This window comes from Engraulis encrasicolus, chromosome 20 (assembly GCF_034702125.1).
Source record: "Engraulis encrasicolus isolate BLACKSEA-1 chromosome 20, IST_EnEncr_1.0, whole genome shotgun sequence".
NCBI lineage: Eukaryota > Metazoa > Chordata > Actinopteri > Clupeiformes > Engraulidae > Engraulis > Engraulis encrasicolus.
The window spans coordinates 13557753-13576608 of NC_085876.1; the positions used below are offsets into that span (position 1 = coordinate 13557753).

General features: G+C 45.5%; 1 protein-coding gene across 1 annotated transcript in view; it reads left to right on the forward strand.

The window, feature by feature from the left end:
* The window catches only part of atp1a3a (ATPase Na+/K+ transporting subunit alpha 3a), a 45611-nt gene that overhangs the window by 12260 nt on the left and 14495 nt on the right, over positions 1-18856 (forward strand). The window contains exons 2-13 of the mRNA XM_063185458.1: positions 1603-1728; positions 2185-2244; positions 2663-2866; positions 3271-3384; positions 5121-5255; positions 6453-6570; positions 8347-8615; positions 12738-12936; positions 13321-13565; positions 15320-15424; positions 15772-15859; positions 18489-18664. Coding sequence (XP_063041528.1) covers positions 1603-1728; positions 2185-2244; positions 2663-2866; positions 3271-3384; positions 5121-5255; positions 6453-6570; positions 8347-8615; positions 12738-12936; positions 13321-13565; positions 15320-15424; positions 15772-15859; positions 18489-18664 — 1839 coding nt within the window. The remainder of the gene's footprint in view (positions 1-1602; positions 1729-2184; positions 2245-2662; positions 2867-3270; positions 3385-5120; positions 5256-6452; positions 6571-8346; positions 8616-12737; positions 12937-13320; positions 13566-15319; positions 15425-15771; positions 15860-18488; positions 18665-18856) is intronic.

The window sequence follows — 18856 nt, forward strand, 5'->3', positions numbered from 1 at the left end:
ATCACTGATACCCAATCCCCCTGTTCGGCTCAGAATTAACATCCGATGTCTGACTGTATCCGATATCTGTGTCTGGTCTGTACACTCTATTTGTATCCTCTTATTCCTGAAAATACACAACTACCGTACATCATAAAAGCTTTGCTATGGCATTACAGAGAGCCTTAAATAACATACTGTATTAAGACATGGTCATTGCAATTTTTTGACAGTAGGGTTACAATATAGAGTAGACTCTGTGTAAAAGGGTTAACAAGATGGAATTGCCTATTACTTCCTCGTCATATTATAGTTGTCTGTAGTTTGACTTACGCAGTGATTCTCAACCTTTTTTGAACAAATGCCCCCTTGACATCATCATAAACCTCCCAAAGCCCCCTTGACCTAATCATAAACCTGCCACCTCCCCCCTTACTATCGAAAAATTAAATAAACTAATGCCCCAAAATGGGAACTAAGCCCCGCCCCCACTCAGCTGTATCCTTCCCAACGCCCCCAGGGGGGCTGTAGTGCCCCCGTTGAGAAAGAGACTAATGTATGTTCAACACCACACACATGCATATGATACATTTCTTTGCTACTGTGAAAAAGTGTGATTTAACAAATCTATATTTAGAGCCCATTTCATGGGAAAGGACATAACCGATGTACTAAGTTATGTATAATTAATGGATTTTATGGTACACTGTGAATCTCTATGGGCACCACTCATGGTACAAATAGACTTGACGCAACTTGAGCGACACTGGTGATGGAGACAAATGTGATTTGGGCGACTAGAGGTGATTTGAGCGACTTGAGCGACAGTTTGTAGTAGGACTTCAGCAAACATTATGCAAATGAGCTATGACACGGTTCGTCGACAGCTGCCGCAGCCAATTGCAGTGTCGGAATGCTTGCATTCTGCATTTAACCAGCATACTCTATTGCAGGGGTGTCAAACTCAAATTGACTGAGGGCCAAAATCAAAATCTGGAGCGAAGTCGCGGGTCAAACTCAATATATATATATTTTTTACGAAAATGGACTAAAATTGCTCATGTTTAAATTTATGTTTAAACAGATTCCAATCATAGTTCAAATGTGCCTGCACATATTCTGTGGTATTTGAGTGGCCTGGGCCCATTCATATTCCTGTTCTATACGCATTTTCATGTTTAAATCTTAATACGCTATACAGTTATGGTGTATGTGGGTCAACTGTAATACATATTTGAAATTATCTCGCGGGCCAAATAAAATGGCTGTGCGGGCCAAATTTGCCCCCCTGGCCTGAGTTTGACATCCCTGTTCTGTTGCTTCTATTGCTCATGTCACTCATGCTGCTACACAGTCCAGCGACTCTGTGTCGCTTATTCTTGTCGCCACTGGTGTGTTTGACCTATCATGTTCTACAAAATCGGTTTGCAGTCAATATGGTTGCAGTGCAAATAAACAATGGAATCTACTCTGATTTCTCATTATCGTATAATCAAACTTTAATAGAGCTTTTCTATTTGCTCTGTTGAATTTCTACATTACACCATGGTGTTAGCATGCATGGACCTATTCCGATTTCCTTGTATTTACTCTTTTGTCTCTTTTGTGTTTTGTGTCTTGCAGTACGGACGGTCGGACAGCTACCGTGTGGCTACCACACAGGACAACAAAGATGGAGACAAGGAGTCTCCATCCAAGAAGGGGAAGGGAGGCAAGGACCTTGATGACCTGAAGAAGGAAGTCCCTCTGGTAAGATCATCATAGACCTAAACACACACACACACACACACACACACACACACACACACACACACACACACACACACACACACACACACACACACACACACACACACACACACACACACACACACACACACACACACACACACACACGCACGCACACACACACACACACACACACACACACACACACACACACACAGATACTGTGACACCCCTCCTTCCAACAGATGTATACCCAAATGTTTCCTAGATCTCTGCTTACTAATGAGGCTAATAGTAACGCTTCGGTGGAACAAAACAAACTTAATTTTGAAGCCCTTCCCGTAAACTTAAATAATGCTCATCTTGCTTTACTTCTCCCTTGAACTCTCTATCTCTCTCTCTCTCTCTCTCTCTCTCTCTCTCTCTCTCTCTCTCTCTCTCTCTCTCTCTCTCTCTCTCTCTCTCTCTGTCTCTCAGACGGAGCATAAGATGTCCGTAGAGGAATGTTGCCGGAAATTCAACACTGACATTGTCCAGGTAAGTTCTATTCATGAGAAGTTGAATTGCCCTGTGCTGTATTCATTTTGCTACTCATTTACTCAATGACATTTGACTCTTAATCACGCCTACACCTGCACCTCACACCTACTCAATGACATCTGGTCCTCTCAGTCAGTCTCTCACTTCCTCTCTCGTGCACACACACAACCATTTATACACTCTCTATCCCTCCCTCTCTCTCTATCCCTCTATCCCTCTATCTATCTCTCTCTCTTTCTCTCTCTCTCTCTCTCTCTCTCTCTCTCTCTCTCTCTCTCTCTCTCTCTCTCTCTCTCTCTCTCTCTCTCTCTCTCTCTCTCTCCCCCCCCCCCCCCACACACACACACACACACACTGTATACACACACTGTACACTCACAGAGTCTCACAGTTGTGACCCCCTCTCTCTCCCCAGGGTCTGACCACTGCCAAGGCTGCTGAGTACCTGATCCGTGATGGCCCCAACGCTCTGACCCCTCCGCCCACCACCCCGGAGTGGGTGAAGTTCTGCAGGCAGCTGTTTGGAGGCTTCTCCGTCCTGCTGTGGATCGGAGCCATCCTCTGCTTCCTGGCCTACGCCATCCAGGCCGCCACGGAGGACGACCCCGCCGGAGACAACGTAAGGGGTCACTCACTCACATGCATGCATGTACACACATGCACACATGCACACATGCACGCACGCATACACGCACAGTGCACAGTGCACACACACACACACACACACACACACACGCACACACGCACACACACACACACACACACACACACACACACACACACACACACACACACACACACACACACACACACACACACACATACACACACACGCGCCGCAACACGCATACATACATGCATGCATGTACATGTTCACGTGAAGATGAACACACACACTCATGCGCACACACATAGACACACAATGCAGGCACGCACACATAAACACACACAAATACATACTCACCGTGTGACGTAATTTATTTTCATTTAACCATGTCATGTCCCCTCCTTGTCTCTCTGCAGTTGTACCTGGGTATCGTGCTGTCAGCTGTGGTCATCATCACCGGCTGCTTCTCCTACTTCCAGGAGGCCAAGAGCTCCAAGATCATGGAGTCCTTCAAGAACATGGTGCCCCAGGTACACAGTGCCCCTATCCTGCTCCCTGTTTATGGTTTAACCTATAATGTGCAAAATATATGATGCCCCAAGCACACAGTACCCCTATTCAGATCCCTGGAATGTACTTACTCAATACATGTAGTGCAGCCAAGCCCCCTACCCTGTCCCCTGTTCATTATTAAACCTATAATGTGCAAAATATATGGTGCCCCGGGTACAAAGTCCACCTATCCTGGTCCCTGGCGATAACTATATATAATGAGGTTTAATAGACACAGAGCGAAGAGTATCATCACTAAGAAAGCAAGATTTTTCAATAGCTGCTTCCTTACTACAGTCATATTGATGGTAAAACAAAAGATCATAACAAACTCAATGGACTGTAATTCTTATTTTAGTGTCTTACTGGCTTTAACTATAAAACAACACACAGTAGCCCTTCAGTAGTTTTCCATCAATATCTCAGTGGAACAGAATGCGCAGTTTGTGATTAGATGCAAAACAAACTGTCGTCGGGTGTTCATAGTCATAGTTTCTGCACTTGCGTGGCATTCCTGTTTCACTTCATAACCTTCAAAACCACTTCCTTTACCTTTCCCCAACACCATCTCTTCTGACCAACTTATACACTAAACACGCCGTTAGAGCGATATAACTGTTTTTCCATAATATTTATTCTTGATGTGCGTCATGTTAAAGCGAATCATCTTTTTTGATGGAAAAAAACAATACTCAGGTGCTGGCAAAATCATTGTCATCACTGGAGTGCACCTTATTTTATTTCCAGTTAGAATAGTCACAGAAGGCCCTGCCGTGGCCAAACGGTGGGGCACTCGTCTGCCATGCGGCTGACCCGGTTCAATACCCGGCCCTTCCCCGTCTCTCTCTCCCCACTTCCTGTCACCACCTTCACTGCACTATCATAAATAAAGTCAAAAAGGTCAGCTGAAGTTGCCCATAGCAACAAACAGCAGTTCTCCTTTTCTTAACCTCTGTTTCGATGTTAGACTCTGTGGAATAAAGTGTTTTTTTCCCTATTTTTTGCTTTTGAGGTCAAGTGAAAAGGTGTGTGTGGTTTGAGGTCAGGCAAAGCATGGAAATCCCCTGACACACTCTACAGAATATAATAGCCACAGGCCCATGTTATGTGCTTGCGGCTGAGGTGTGTGTGTGTGTGTGTGTGTGTGTGTGTGTGCGTGCGTGCGTGCGTGCGTGCGTGCGTGCGTGCGTGCGTGCGTGCGTGCGTGCGTGCGTGCGTGCGTGCGTGTGTGTGTGTGTGTGTGTATGCGTGTGTGTGTGTGTGTGTTTGTAGACTTGCTGGAATAGATACAATACATGGCAGCAACCATCTGTATGTGTGGAAAAAGGAAGAGGGTTAATGTGTATTTGTGAGTGAGTGAGTGAGTGAGTGAGTGAGTGAGTGAGTGAGTGAGTGAGTGAGTGAGTGAGTGAGTGAGTGAGTGAGTGAGTGAGTGAGTGAGTGAGTGAGTGAGTGAGTGAGTGAGTGAGTGAGAAAGAGACAAACAGAGAGAGAGATGGACAGACAGATAGACATAAGTAGAGAGAGAGAGAGAGAGAGAGAGAGAGAGAGAGAGAGAGAGAGAGTGTGTGTGTTTGTGTGTGTGTGTGTGTGTGTGTGTGTGTGTGTGTGTGTTTGAGTGCGTGTGTGCGTGCGTGCATGTGTGCATGTTTGTGTGCGTGTGTTTGTGTGTGCGCTCATCCTAAGGTGTGTGTTCTGTTGTGTGTGTCCACAGCAAGCCCTGGTGATCCGCGAGGGTGAGAAGCTCCAGATTAATGCTGAGGAGGTGGTGGCCGGAGACCTGGTGGAGGTGAAGGGAGGAGACCGCATCCCCGCTGACCTGCGCGTCATCTCCGCCCACGGCTGCAAGGTACACACACATACATGAAATACATTACATTGTATGACAAAACACTTAGCTGACGCCTTTATCCAAAGCGACTTACAGTTATTTACGTACAGGGTACTGGTTACAGTCACTGGAGCAAAATGGGGTTAGATGTCTTGATCAAGGGCACCTCAGCCAGAGATTCTTTAAGTGTATAGAGATATGCCAATGTAATAGGTTGCTATGGGCACCTAACATGACCTGGTTCCGGTCTGCCTAAAGGGGCGTGTCATAATACTCTATTGAATAGAACAGTCCTTAGGTCTGCCTAGGTCTGCCTAAAGGGGGATCCCCCCCTCCCCCTTGCAATAATAGAACCCGGAAACAATGGGCTAATGGAACCTCTCTCTCTCTACTCTCTCTGCCTCAGCCGTAGAGTGAGATAGGGAGTGGAAGGGTTGGAGATTTGAACCTGCAACCCTCTGATCTGAAGCCGGTCCTCGTGTACACACACTCACATGCTGTACATATTCGCTTACTCACACACATAGTACATGAAATGCAAATGCACATCATGATGATCTGTGCAGTGCTTTCCACAATCACTTTACTGTTAAGGCATCCACCATGAAAGCAAACGCCTACCATCTTGACTAGGTGCTAGGCCCTGAAAAGATGAAGATTTTTTACTTTGAGGAGTTCAGATTCAATATCATATTCCATATGAAAATGCACAACATAGTCTTTACAATAATGGTAGTCACATGTCTTTGATATGGGCTAGCCCTCACCACCTTGGCTAATGACAACTGCTCTGTTTAATACAAGTTTAGAGTCTGAAGTTGATGGGTATAAATGGAAATGTTTGATAGAGATGATCAGATGATTATGTCATGAAAGTTTTTTTTGTTTAAATGCAATTATCCAGATCTATGCATGGGTTCTAAATTTTTGTTTTAATCTGACTGCGCGGAACTAGCTGCGCACAACTCAACCTCTGATTGCTAGAAACCGCTGTCAGTCAATAAATTAGCTCACGTGGTTGGCTGCCAGTGTCTTGCCCCTCCTCAAAACATCGTGTTTACAAACACGGCGAACTCATGTATACTAGTCTAGACTATATTTTATACTGTACGATATTCATGCTAAGTTTTTACAGACTGGTATAGGAATCCTGCCATTGTTTCGTATTGTCATAATTTCTTACAGTATATATCCTGATTGTTTTCTCCATTACAGGTTGACAACTCTTCTCTGACTGGTGAGTCGGAGCCCCAGACCAGGTCACCTGACTGTACCCATGACAACCCCCTTGAGACTCGCAACATCGCCTTCTTCTCCACCAACTGCGTTGAAGGTATGGCAATAACGACAGTCACCATCCACCTTATTGTCCACGGTTACAAGGACAGCACCATAACTATTTTCGTTGAAGTTGCTAATGTGAATTCACTCCGAAGGGCTATGGGCAGTCTAACAGGAACTAGCAGATAGGAAATGCTGTGGTAGCATGAACTTTTTTTTTACGTAATGGACTAGGTTAGTGGGTGTGGTGGTAATGAGGTGGATATTTTTATGTTCACTTCGGTATTGAAAATATGATCATATGTAGTACATTTGTATACATGTACTGTAAGCTTATGCCTGTATGTTTTTAATGTTGACAATAAAATTCACTCTGATTTCGCTATGTAAACTCCTAATCCATGCAACAAGCTTGCATTTGCATAGGCAAACAAAAGCGCCTTTTCCTAAATGTGATCAAAATTAGAGCAAGGCTCCTGATACTGAGACTGAGCAGACATAAATTAATCACAGTCATTTTTGTGCCCTGACTATTATTCCACGTTCTCCACGTTCTCCAGTTAGACAGCCATTTTGCTTTTCTTCTTTTCTTCTCTCTCTCTCTCTCTCTCTCTCTCTCTCTCTCTCTCTCTCTCTCTCTCTCTCTCTCTCTCTCTCTCTCTCTCTCTCTCTCTCTCCCTGTGAACTGAGCTGAATGTGCTGCTATGGCAACAGTCTCCTCTTGACTCCTCATTTTCTCGGGCACTTTTCGCTCGCCTACGCATCATGCGTTCACTTGTTCACTTGTTTTTCCGTTACGCTCTATCCGTCTCATTCTCTCCCTTCCTCCCTTCTCTGCTGTTCACTGTCTCCTGTGTGTATTAATGCTAATAGCGGCTGCCTTCTCTCAATAAGGGCAGCCATGTTTTCCCATTTCAAGGGCATTGAAGGTTAAATCATACTGTAGACCTACTATGCCTGGAGGAAAACATGTAGCCAGATTCCCATTGACTACCAAAGCTCTGCGAGACTAAGTGTTGTGTCACTAGGTGGGCGTGGCCTGGCTAGAAAACATGTTCACTGGCACACATTGTTGTAATATACTGTGGTGCGTAACACAAAGCCATGTCCTGTTGATTAGGTACTTAGTCATAGTCAGTATCTTAAATCTCTGGCCAATATGCCCATTTATGCTATCACAGGGCAGATATGAATTATATTGATACAGGAACATATCGGTCTGGGCTGCATCTTCCTGATTTCTTTCAATAAAGACCTTATTTAACATCACATTTGCCTCATAGCCTAACTGTCCCTCTGTTTTTGGTTGTAATGGGCTATAAGGTTTGTGTCAGCAATGTGAATGTGCTGGGGGGGACAGCATGGCCAATGTCAAACATATGCTTGTCTAAAGGAAGGCCAGACAGTCAGTCATCTGTGTTGCCTCTGAGCAGTAGGACTGTGCTCTTCTTAGCTGGACCTCTGCTGCCCTCTGCTGGCTGCTTCATGACAGTTTGTGGCAAAGGCTCCACTATTACTGTAGGTAATGCAACTAAGCTGCCCATTGAAGCTGTGCTGTCTATTGTCAAGCTAGATGTTTTTCATGAATATTTGCTTATTAATAAACTATCATAGTATGACCAAAGTGCTGTAGGTTTTGCAGCTATGAATCTGTATTTCTGAAAATTCAAAGCACACAGTGATTACTCATATCATGTAATATATAATGTGTGTGTTCTTGTGTGTGTGTATGTGTTCATGCATGTGTGTGTGTATGTGTACGTGTCCATGCGTGCATGCCCATGCATGTGCGTGTGTGTGTGTCTGCGCGCGTGCGTACACCCCGCAGGTACCGCGCGCGGCATCGTGATCAGCACCGGCGACCGCACGGTGATGGGTCGCATCGCCACGCTGGCGTCCGGCCTGGACACGGGCAAGACGCCCATCGCCAAGGAGATCGAGCACTTCATCCACATCATCACGGGCGTGGCCGTCTTCCTGGGCGTCTCCTTCTTCATCCTGTCCATCGCGCTGGGCTACACCTGGCTGGAGGCCGTCATCTTCCTCATCGGCATCATCGTGGCCAACGTGCCCGAGGGACTGCTCGCCACCGTCACCGTGAGTCACCCGCACTTTACCTGGCACTGCGACAGTAGTATAGCTTCTGACTTTCAGACTTTCGTGTGTGTGTGTGTCAGAGCATGGCAACCCGACCGAAGCCCGACGGGCCTGGTCGGAACCCGACGGGCCGGGCCGGGCTCGGACAAAAAAAATAGAATATCTGTCGGACTCGGGTCGGACTCGGGCTTGAAGCAAACAGACATTGTGAAAATTGTAAGCAACCAGAGGAAACGTTTCAGTTCATGCAAACGGCAGTTTTGTGATTAAAAAATAAATAATTGAATATGCATAAATGAAAATGTTGGTAGGCTAGCCTACTCGTGCGAGTGATTATTATTGGCTGTATGCGCGCGCCAGTTACCAGTGGCGACATGGACGCTCACTCCCAGTCAGCCGAGTAGGGATGCCTAGTCAACTTGTTTTCTTAAAAGCGCCAAATCAACAGTTGTCAGCGGACGCGTGGTTTTTTGTTGTAGGCCTAGTGTAGCCTAGGCCATGTTTTAGCATTCCGAGGCTGTCTTGAATGTTGAACATAAAATGACGAAGTTTGTCACTGCATTGTTCGCCAAGGATTACATTTCCAGCATGTGCTAGCAAGGAGCATAATATGGATAACTAAGAAGATGCACAAGCTACGTGGAGTAAGGTAGGAGAGGTTTCCTGTTACTACTTTGTCCGCTGTGACATATCATGTCCTTCACGTAGGTTCTTCTTAATTGTTGTCACTTTTACTGTACAGTTGTAACTATGCGCGTGCAACCTTTCCTGATTTTATATTGACCGCATGGACATCAGGGGAAATGACATTCTCTTGGGGGCCGATCAGGTTCTTCTGGGTTAAATTATAGCCCATCCTTCTTAACGACAAGGAGCAGCAGCTTCACAGGGCTCGCGGGGATTTATTTGCATTAACAGTAACGTAACAAATGCTTCGATAGCGTGCTGACTGCATCCAAAACGTATTCCCTAGTTTTCGCCTTTCTTATCCTCTCACGCCCCTCCCATGCATTTGGACACCGCACCCAATATCTCTGGTTAGTCTAACCGAAGGAAACATAAGGTGCGCTGTCACGTGTGTGTGTGTGTGTGTGTGTGTGTGTGTGTGTGTGTGTGTGTGTGTGTGTGTGTGTGTTTATACTTACTATGCGTGCGTAACTAAATTAGGCTACAGCAAATTGCCTCATCCTAACGTCTTTGCCTATCTTGGCTATTTATCACGTGCTATTTTGAGTATGGAGGAGCCCACATAGAAAATCTTGCTTGCGCACAGGTTCTGTTGTTATTACAGTGGTCTCGGGCTTCGGACGGGTTCGGACACAAACATTTTAAATAGTCTCGGGCTCGGGTCGGGGTCGATCACTTTTCTGTCGGCTGAGGGCCGGGCTCGAACAGAAAAATACGGCCCGAGCCACACTCTAGTGTGTGTGTGTGTGTGTGTGTGTGTGTGTGTGTGTGTGTGTGTGTGTGTGTGTGTGTGTGTGTGTGTGTGCGCGTGTGTGTGTGTGAGAGAGATAGAGAGAGAGATAGACACAATGCGTATGTCTGTGTAAATGTAGTGTGTGTGTGTGTGTGTGTGTGTGTGTGTGTGTGTGTGTGTGTGTGTGTGTGTGTGTGTGTGTGTGTGTGTGTGTGTGTGTAACCTGGTTCTCACGCAGATGGATGTTTCTCATCACGAAGTTCAACGAAGATGCACGAAGCAAGAAGGGTCTGCGTGAGAGCCAGGCTAGTGTGTGTGTGTGTGTGTGTGTGTGTGTGTGTGTGTGTGTGTGTGTGTGTGTGTGTGTGTGTGTGAGAGAGAGAGAGAGAGAGAGAGAGAGAGAGAGAGAGACAGAGAGAGAGAGAGAGAGAGAGAGAGAGAGAGAGAGAGAGAGAGAGAGAGAGTAGTGTGTGTACATACATACTGTGTGAGTGTTTGAGAGAAAGAGAAGTACAGTACATCAATGAGTGAGTGAGTCAGTAGTAAAGACACTGTAGTACGTGTCTCTGTGTGTCTGCCCTATCTGTTCTGTTCCCACTTTGTCTTAATTCAACCTCGTGTAGATCACTCCACGTTTTTTTTCTCCAACCCTTTCGGCTCCCTGTGTCCTCATTCCTAAGGTGTGGTTTTGCTAGAGGTTTCAGTCGAACCAATTATGCCTCGCTGGTACTGTATTGAGACTGATAATGTACAAGAGTTCATCTTTTTTTCCTTTCTTTTTTTCATCGCCAGATTCGCCACCCTGGCGTTTCGTTTCGCTAGAGATTTCGGTACAACCAAGTATGCCTCATTCCACGTCATAAAAGAGTTAATCATTTTGTTTTTGTTTTTTCACTTTTTTTAGTTTGTCTACAAATTAATTTTCACATATTCTACCTACAGTCGTGATGCAACTGCAGTTACTGTGCAATTTGTGAAAAATAGTGAACACAGTAGTCTCCTTATACTATAGTTTTAAATTCTTATTAAAATGATTATGACAAAGATATTACTTACATTCCACATGAAAGCAGACATTCGTCCTCGATTTAATCGAATGGTAGTCATCCATCCACAGTCTTAAAATGGTTGTCAAAAGCATGAAACCTCAGTTCATTTGAACTCTCCAGTTTCAATCACTACATTTCTATCACTAATATCATTATTGTGTATATATTTGATAACACACTATGACTTCTTAATGAATGTATTTATTGTGTGACTATATGAGTTATGTATGTGTTTTTTATTAATTTGTAACCAATTAAACGCAACATTTAGCAATAAGTGTGTTTCGACACCTACACATCACCACAACTGACTGATCCCCTCACATCGACGAACACTTATGAAAATGTTTGCCCGTCTCACCCAATCTCCATTGTTGTTGTTGTGAAAGTTGTTGTTGTTGTTGTTGTTGTTGTTTTTGTTGTTGTCTGTTTGTTTGTTTGTTTGTTATTGTCTTGGTCTTGCACCTATGATGTGGTATCAGTGAGACCTGTTTGTGTTCTCAGTTCTGTGTGTAAAACTTGCAGCTCTGTGATTGTGTGTCCGTGACTCTTTCACTCTCTCTCCCTCTCTTCTCTTTTCTCCTCTCTTCTTCTCCCTATTCCCTCTCTCCCTTCAACCGTCCCTCTCCCTCTCTCCTTCGGTGTTTGTTTCCCTCTTTTTCTCTCCCTCTTCGTATGTTTGTGTGTGTGTGTGTGTGTGTGTGCTCTTTTTCAGACTCTCACTATTGAAATCGTAGACCAGTGTGAACACTGATTTCCCTCAAAAATGCCCCCCATGTAAATTAAGCCCTTACAATGTGGTACCTTGCTACTTGCCTGACACCATTCTTTCCCCTTGCCCTACCTACCTCCCAGTAGCCGACAGTATGCGAGAGTCTTTAGCCGAGTCCAAAATGACGTACGCTAGTGCCCTCTGTAGGTTGGATTCCAAGGCGATGTGCCTCGCATCCTACAGAGTGCACTAAATAGTGGACAAAAAGAACATTTTGGACACGGATCTTGAGATGAAGTGCTGCACGTGGCTTCTTGATTGCTTATGCTTGGCTGCGTTATTGCATCTTGCTTTCTCCAGGCTGGTCTTGTCATGCATGGGAAATTGCTCTCCTGTCTTGCTTTCGATGGCTGTTGGCTGAACTGTAGTTCATAATTCATACTATAGTATACTTTATTGTACTATACTATATTTTACTAATCTATAATACGACATGTTATAGTACTATACTATACTATACTATACCATACTATTCTGAAGTATACAATACTATACTTTGCACTGAATTATGCCAGGTGTGTGTATAGACTTGCTTGACTGTACACTGACTTTTGGCACTGCACTGCAAGTCTTCTAACCATAATCTTACAGGATCAAATATTGACTGGCTTCTTTTTTCTCTTTCTCTCTCTGCCTCTCTATATTTCTTTGTCCTCTGGATCCACCTTCTTCACCCTTTTGCTCCTTCTATTTTACTTGTTATTCCTCCTTTCTACTGTGTATCGTGCTCTCTCTCTCTCTCTCTCTCTCTCTCTCTCTCTCTCTCTCTCCGTCTCTCTCTCTCTCTCTCTCTCTCTCTCTCTCTCTCTCTCTCTCTCTCTCTCTCTCTCTCTCTCTCTCTCTCTCTCTCTCTCCCTCCCTCTCTCTCTGCCTCCTATCAGGTGTGTCTGACGCTGACAGCCAAGCGTATGGCTCGCAAGAACTGCCTGGTGAAGAACCTGGAGGCCGTGGAGACCCTCGGCTCCACCTCCACCATCTGCTCCGACAAGACCGGCACCCTGACCCAGAACCGCATGACCGTGGCCCACATGTGGTTCGACAACCAGATCCACGAGGCTGACACCACTGAGGACCAGTCTGGTAAGCCGTTACACCCAGTGTTGGGAAAGCTCCTTTTCTACAAGAACTAGATCAACGTTCTGTTCACACATTTGAAAATGAGCTACCGGTAGTTTGTTCATTGTGCATATTTTTATAGTCACATAGTCAACAGAATACATTGATTTTTTTGAAGTATTTTTTGGGGGGGCTTTTTGGACTGTTATTATAGGACATTGTGAGAGTAAACAGGAAATGACTGGGAGTGAGAGATGGGGCAGGGTCGGGAAATGACCCCGGCCAGACTCGAACCGGAGTCCCCGTGGGCAATGTAAGCCCAAATGTGGGGGGCTTAGCAGAATACAGCAGAATACATTGATAACACTCATTCACTGACCAGCCCTTTACTGATCCTCCATACTGCAGGCGCCTCCTTCGACAAGTCCTCCGGCACGTGGGTGGCTCTGGCGCGCGTGGCCGGCCTGTGCAACCGCGCCGTCTTCAAGGCGGGCCAGGACACTCAGCCGATCCTGAAGCGTGACGTGGCCGGCGACGCCTCCGAGTCGGCCCTGCTCAAGTGCATCGAGCTCTCCTGCGGCTCCGTCAAGGCCATGAGGGAGAAGAACAAGAAGGTGGCCGAGATCCCCTTCAACTCCACCAACAAGTACCAGGTGAGAGCGTGGTGGCACTTGGTGCAACTTCAGGCAACTCCACATTTTGACAAGGATTGTTATAATTAAAAACCTTTTAATTTAACTGGGGTATAGTAACACTGGTAAAACCAAAAGCCGGTTTCAACCCACACTGGGTCTTCATCAGGGCGTACGAAGGAGGAGTCCATTTGGTGACCTATTTATCAGTTCAGAGGGTCACACCGGCGCCTTAACGAGGGGGCTAGCAGGGGCTCAAGCCCAGGGGCCACAGCCAATCAGGGGCCTCCTAAGGTATCTTGGAATATTAATAAAACTATTTCGGGCCGCCTTCATTATTTTAGACCTAGAATCTATTAAATAAATGAGCACGCAATATAGAATGCTGTAAGAGACGCGACACAAACCCCAATGATCAACAGCCCATAGCCATAACATTGTATCATCCCGACAATAACTGTAAAATGTAACAATTGTAATGGCTCAGCAGCACCCACGCACTCGCTGACAGAAGCAGTAGAGTTTAGAAGCGAAGGAAGAGATTAGGACTGGTTCTAGAACATGTGGTGCATAGAAAACAGAGATAGGCGACTGGTTACCATATCATATTGATATTTTCACTGTCGATGGAGGCAAATCCCTAAAATAGCATAGAAAAACGGAAGAAAACATTGCCTACCGTACCTACACCATTTGGATTCTGATAAGAATAGCAAATGTTAGCAGCACAGATCCACATGGCTTGCTAGCTGTGCGTTGGGTGTGTAAAACCAAGTTGAATTAGCACTTGTGAGAAGTTCTGTGATCAAGCCATTGGTTATTAATCAGCTTTGGCATGTTGATGTAGGTCCATTTGATTTTGCCCTGTGCAGCTATTGCTAGTCTCATTTGAACTAGATTCCTTCAAATATTAATTTCCTTGCTCATGTGCGCTAAATGCCTGCACAATATACTTTGATGGAGGTGGATTCTTTCAGAAAAAGCTTGCATGCTCAAAACGTTTTTTTTCCTTGATGAAGTGCGTTAATGTCACTGTGTATAGTAGACTAACGGATGGCTATCAAGGTTTACAATTCACCACATTACAATATTTCAATTTTGGCAACCCCTTCACTGGGTTCGTGGATTTCGGTCCTCGGTATGACATGACATGACCTTTCAGAAAATAAAAATAAAAGATTAAAATGTAAAGTCCATTTGGAGTGTGTTGTATATCATATTACTATTACACATTAGTACCAGGTGAGGAAGTGACTGGGCGGATGATGGCAAGCGACACAGTAAAAAAAATGCAGTGCTAATGCAAGTGACGCAACACCTTCAGCTTCTAGTCAGGCCAGGAGCAATACAAATATTGTTTCTGAGCTTCGGAAAAAAACGGAAACTCCTCCCACTTTGTCGGGAAGGAAACAACTAGTAGCAAACCAAGGGAGGCGAGTCAACCATGGCTTATGAAAATGTTCAATTCTTATGCCCTTCGTCAGACCAAGTCTCGAAGAGATTTGAAAGTCGATGATAATTTGGCTAATACCTGACTGCATTGTACTAAGATCTTTTTTTAATTACTGAAAACTGAAAGCTTTTGAAATCTAAAATAATATTTTTTTGTATTTCCATGCTCTCTACCTTTCTCCCTCCCTCCCTCCATCTCTCTCTCTCTCTCTCTCTCTCTCTCTCTCTCTCTCTCTCTCTCTCTCTCTCCCTCTCTCCACCTCTCTCTCTCTCTCTCTCTCTCTCTCTCTCTCTCCACCTCTCTCTCTCTCTCTGTTCTGTAGCTGTCTGTGCATGAGACGGAGGATGAGAACGACAACCGCTACCTTCTGGTGATGAAGGGAGCACCAGAGAGGATCCTGGACCGCTGCTCCACCATCATGGTCCAGGTGTGTGCGTGTGTGCGTGTGTGCGTGCGTGCGTGTGTGTCCGTGCGTGCATGCGTGTGTGTGTGTGTGTCCGTGCGTGCGTGCGTGCGTGCGTGCGTGTGTGCGTGCGTGTGTGCGTGTGTGCGTGCGTGCGTGTGTGTCCGTGCGTGCATGCGTGTGTGTGTGTGTGCATCTCTCTGTGTGTGTGTGTGTGTGTGTGTGTGTGTGTGTGTGTGTGTGTGTGCCTGTGCGTGTGAGTGTGTGTGTCTCTCTGTGTCTGTGTCTGTGTCTGTGTCTGTGTGTCTGTGAATGTGTGCGTGTGTGCACATGTGTCTGACTTAATACTAACTTGATACATCATGCTACAGGGCAAAGAGCAGAACATGGACGAGGAGATGAAGGAGGCCTTCCAGAACGCCTACCTCGAGCTCGGAGGACTGGGAGAGAGGGTGCTGGGTACGACACACGCACACACACACACGGACACACGCACACACGCACACACACACACACACACACACACACACACACACACACACACACACACACACACACACACACACACACACACACACACACACACACACACACACACACACACACACACACGTACACACACTATACACCTCCCACCTCCCAGAATGCCTACCTGCAGCTTGGAGGCCTAGTAGAGAGGGTTGTGGGTGAGGACAAATAACACATGATAACACTACATGCGTGACCACATAAACACAGGCAACACACACACACACACACACACACACACACACACACACACACACACACACACACACACACACACACACACACACACACACACACACACACACACACACACACACACACACACACAATATGCATACATACACATACACATGCACACACACACACTTTACTGCACTCACTAGTGCATGAACATGGACACAGAGGGAAACTTCCGAGATAGAACACCTGGAGCTCAGAGAAGTGTAGAGAGAGAGAGGGGGGATAAAGAGAGAGGGATGAAGAAGTGAGATAGGAGAGGATATCATGGGGTAGTCGGACAGGTTAAAGAAATAGACTTCACCTCTTAGCCATACACATGCACAATGATGCCTATGAGGCTCTTGGATTAAGAGCGCGCGCTAGAGAGAGAGGCATACTGTGCAAGCGAGATAAAGAAGGGATTTAAACAGCAGATGAAAGGCAGGGTTGATAAAAAAGGAGGGATTAAAGGGCTAAGGATGAGTGAGGAAGAATACCGTAAAAAAAAGGCAATGCTCTTACTTTGTGGTTTCTTCAGAAAGGCAAGCTGGTATTTGAATAGTGTGTACACACACAGCGGGCGAGAGGCAGATAAGAAAAAGAGATGGGACTCTGAGAGAGAGAGAGAGAGAGAGAGAGAGAGAGAGAGAGAGAGAGAGAGAGAGAGAGAGAGACGTTGAATGCTGATATTTAAATCAGCGACATTTTAGAAGACCAAAATCTTGCCTTGAGCAAAGACAGCCATCTGCGGAGAAAGGGCAAAAATGAATGATTCAGGGACAGCATCTGAATAAGAGAAAGAAAAAAATCAGAAAGAGCGATAGAGAAATTAGATGGGAGAAGGGATAGAGAGATAGAGTTTCAGTCAGTAAGAATGATTGTGATTCGTGATAACGCCTTACTAAAATGACAGTAGTAGGAATAAACCAGAATACTTAAAGGACATCATGTTAAAACCTCAGTATAATAAAAGTATCTTCCTTTACTGAGGTTAAATGATTAAAAAAACATTTCCTACTATGTGGCCCTGATGGCAAAAAAATGCCCATATTTTTTATCCATAAACTTGAGGTTGCATCCAGATCTCATAAGTTGAGGAAATAGACAGTAAAAAGGCTTTTTTTTCATCCAGAATAGTCTTCTTCAGATATCCAGACCGTACACACCATCTTATCCAATAAAGGGATGATAAAAACACACTTTGTCTTCAATTTATGTTCAGGTTTACGATTCAAACTGACTTCCACGGTCACTTACACAAGACTGTGGTTAATCACAACAATTCATAAAGATGTCAGTGTTTATGCTAGCGCTGGTGCCTCAGCTGTAATACTGGGAGGAGAGGAGAGGAGAGGAGAGGAGAGAGCGGAGGAATGAAGTCGGAAAAATAGAAAGCAGGAGAGGACTAAGCAGTTTGTCAATATAATCAATACCTACATTAGCTCCCATGACCTGACCTCTGACTCTGACCCACCCTGACTCAACTCTCTTTCTGTGTGCGTGTGCGTGTGCGTGTGCGTGTGTGTGTGTGTGTGTGTGTGCGTGTGTGTGTGTGTGTGTGTGTGTGTGTGTGTGTGTGTGTGTGTGTGTGTGTGTGTGTGTGTGTGTGTGTGTGTGTGCGCATGTGTGTGTGTGTGCGTGCATGCGTGTGTGCGTGCGTGCATGTGTGTGCGTGCGTGCGTGTGTGCGTGCGTGCATGTGTGTATGTGTGTCTGCATGCGTGCATGTGTGTGTGCGCCTAGTTGTGTGCCTATTCTGTGCGTGTGCATGTATGTATGTGTGTGTGGGATGTGTGGGAGGTGGGGACAGCCATGGCTCTGTGGTTAGAGCACTGGCCCTTAGATCAGAAGGTTGTAGGTTCAAATCCCACCCTTTCCTGCACCTTCATCCATGGCTGAAGTGCTCTTGAGCACACATCCCACATTGCTTCAAGGACTGTAACCAATTCCCTGTACCTAAATAACTATACGTCGCTTTGGATACAAAAGCATCAGTTAAGTGCAATGTCAATGTAGTAATGTAGTAGTATATTTGTGTGTGTGTGTGTGTGTCACCACTGGAGACATTGAGAATGGACTAGGTCTGAAATGTTTGTTGCTCCAGTTAACCTCTGACTTCTGTTGTAAATTTTTGGCTACAATATACATTTTTCACACAAGCCTTGTGTGCGCCTCCTTTTTTCATTATCTTGAGTGATTACTACTTTTTGGGAGTGGATGCACCAAGCAATACACGGGTCTAAAGTGCAGGTGCAAACGCCGACCTTTGTTGGTTTTTGTCATTTTTGTGTGTGTGAGTGTGTGTCCATCTAAATGTGTCCATCTTGCCGCTCTCTCTCCAGGCTTCTGCCACGTGTTGCTCCCGGAGGACCAGTTCCCCAAGGGCTTCGCCTTCGACACGGACGACGTCAACTTCCCCACGGAGAACCTCTGCTTCATCGGCCTCATGTCCATGATCGACCCGCCCCGTGCCGCCGTGCCCGACGCCGTGGGCAAGTGCCGCTCCGCTGGCATCAAGGTACGGTAACCTACTACTACACTCTACTGTCAAATTTAACACGGTAATGTGTCACTTACTCCGTTGGCATCAAGGTGTACAATACAATACAACACAACATGTATTTATTTATATAGTGCAGTCTCACAACTATGAGGTTGACTTTCAAATACACACACATACAAATTCCCACATTCATATACCAGCTCTGGA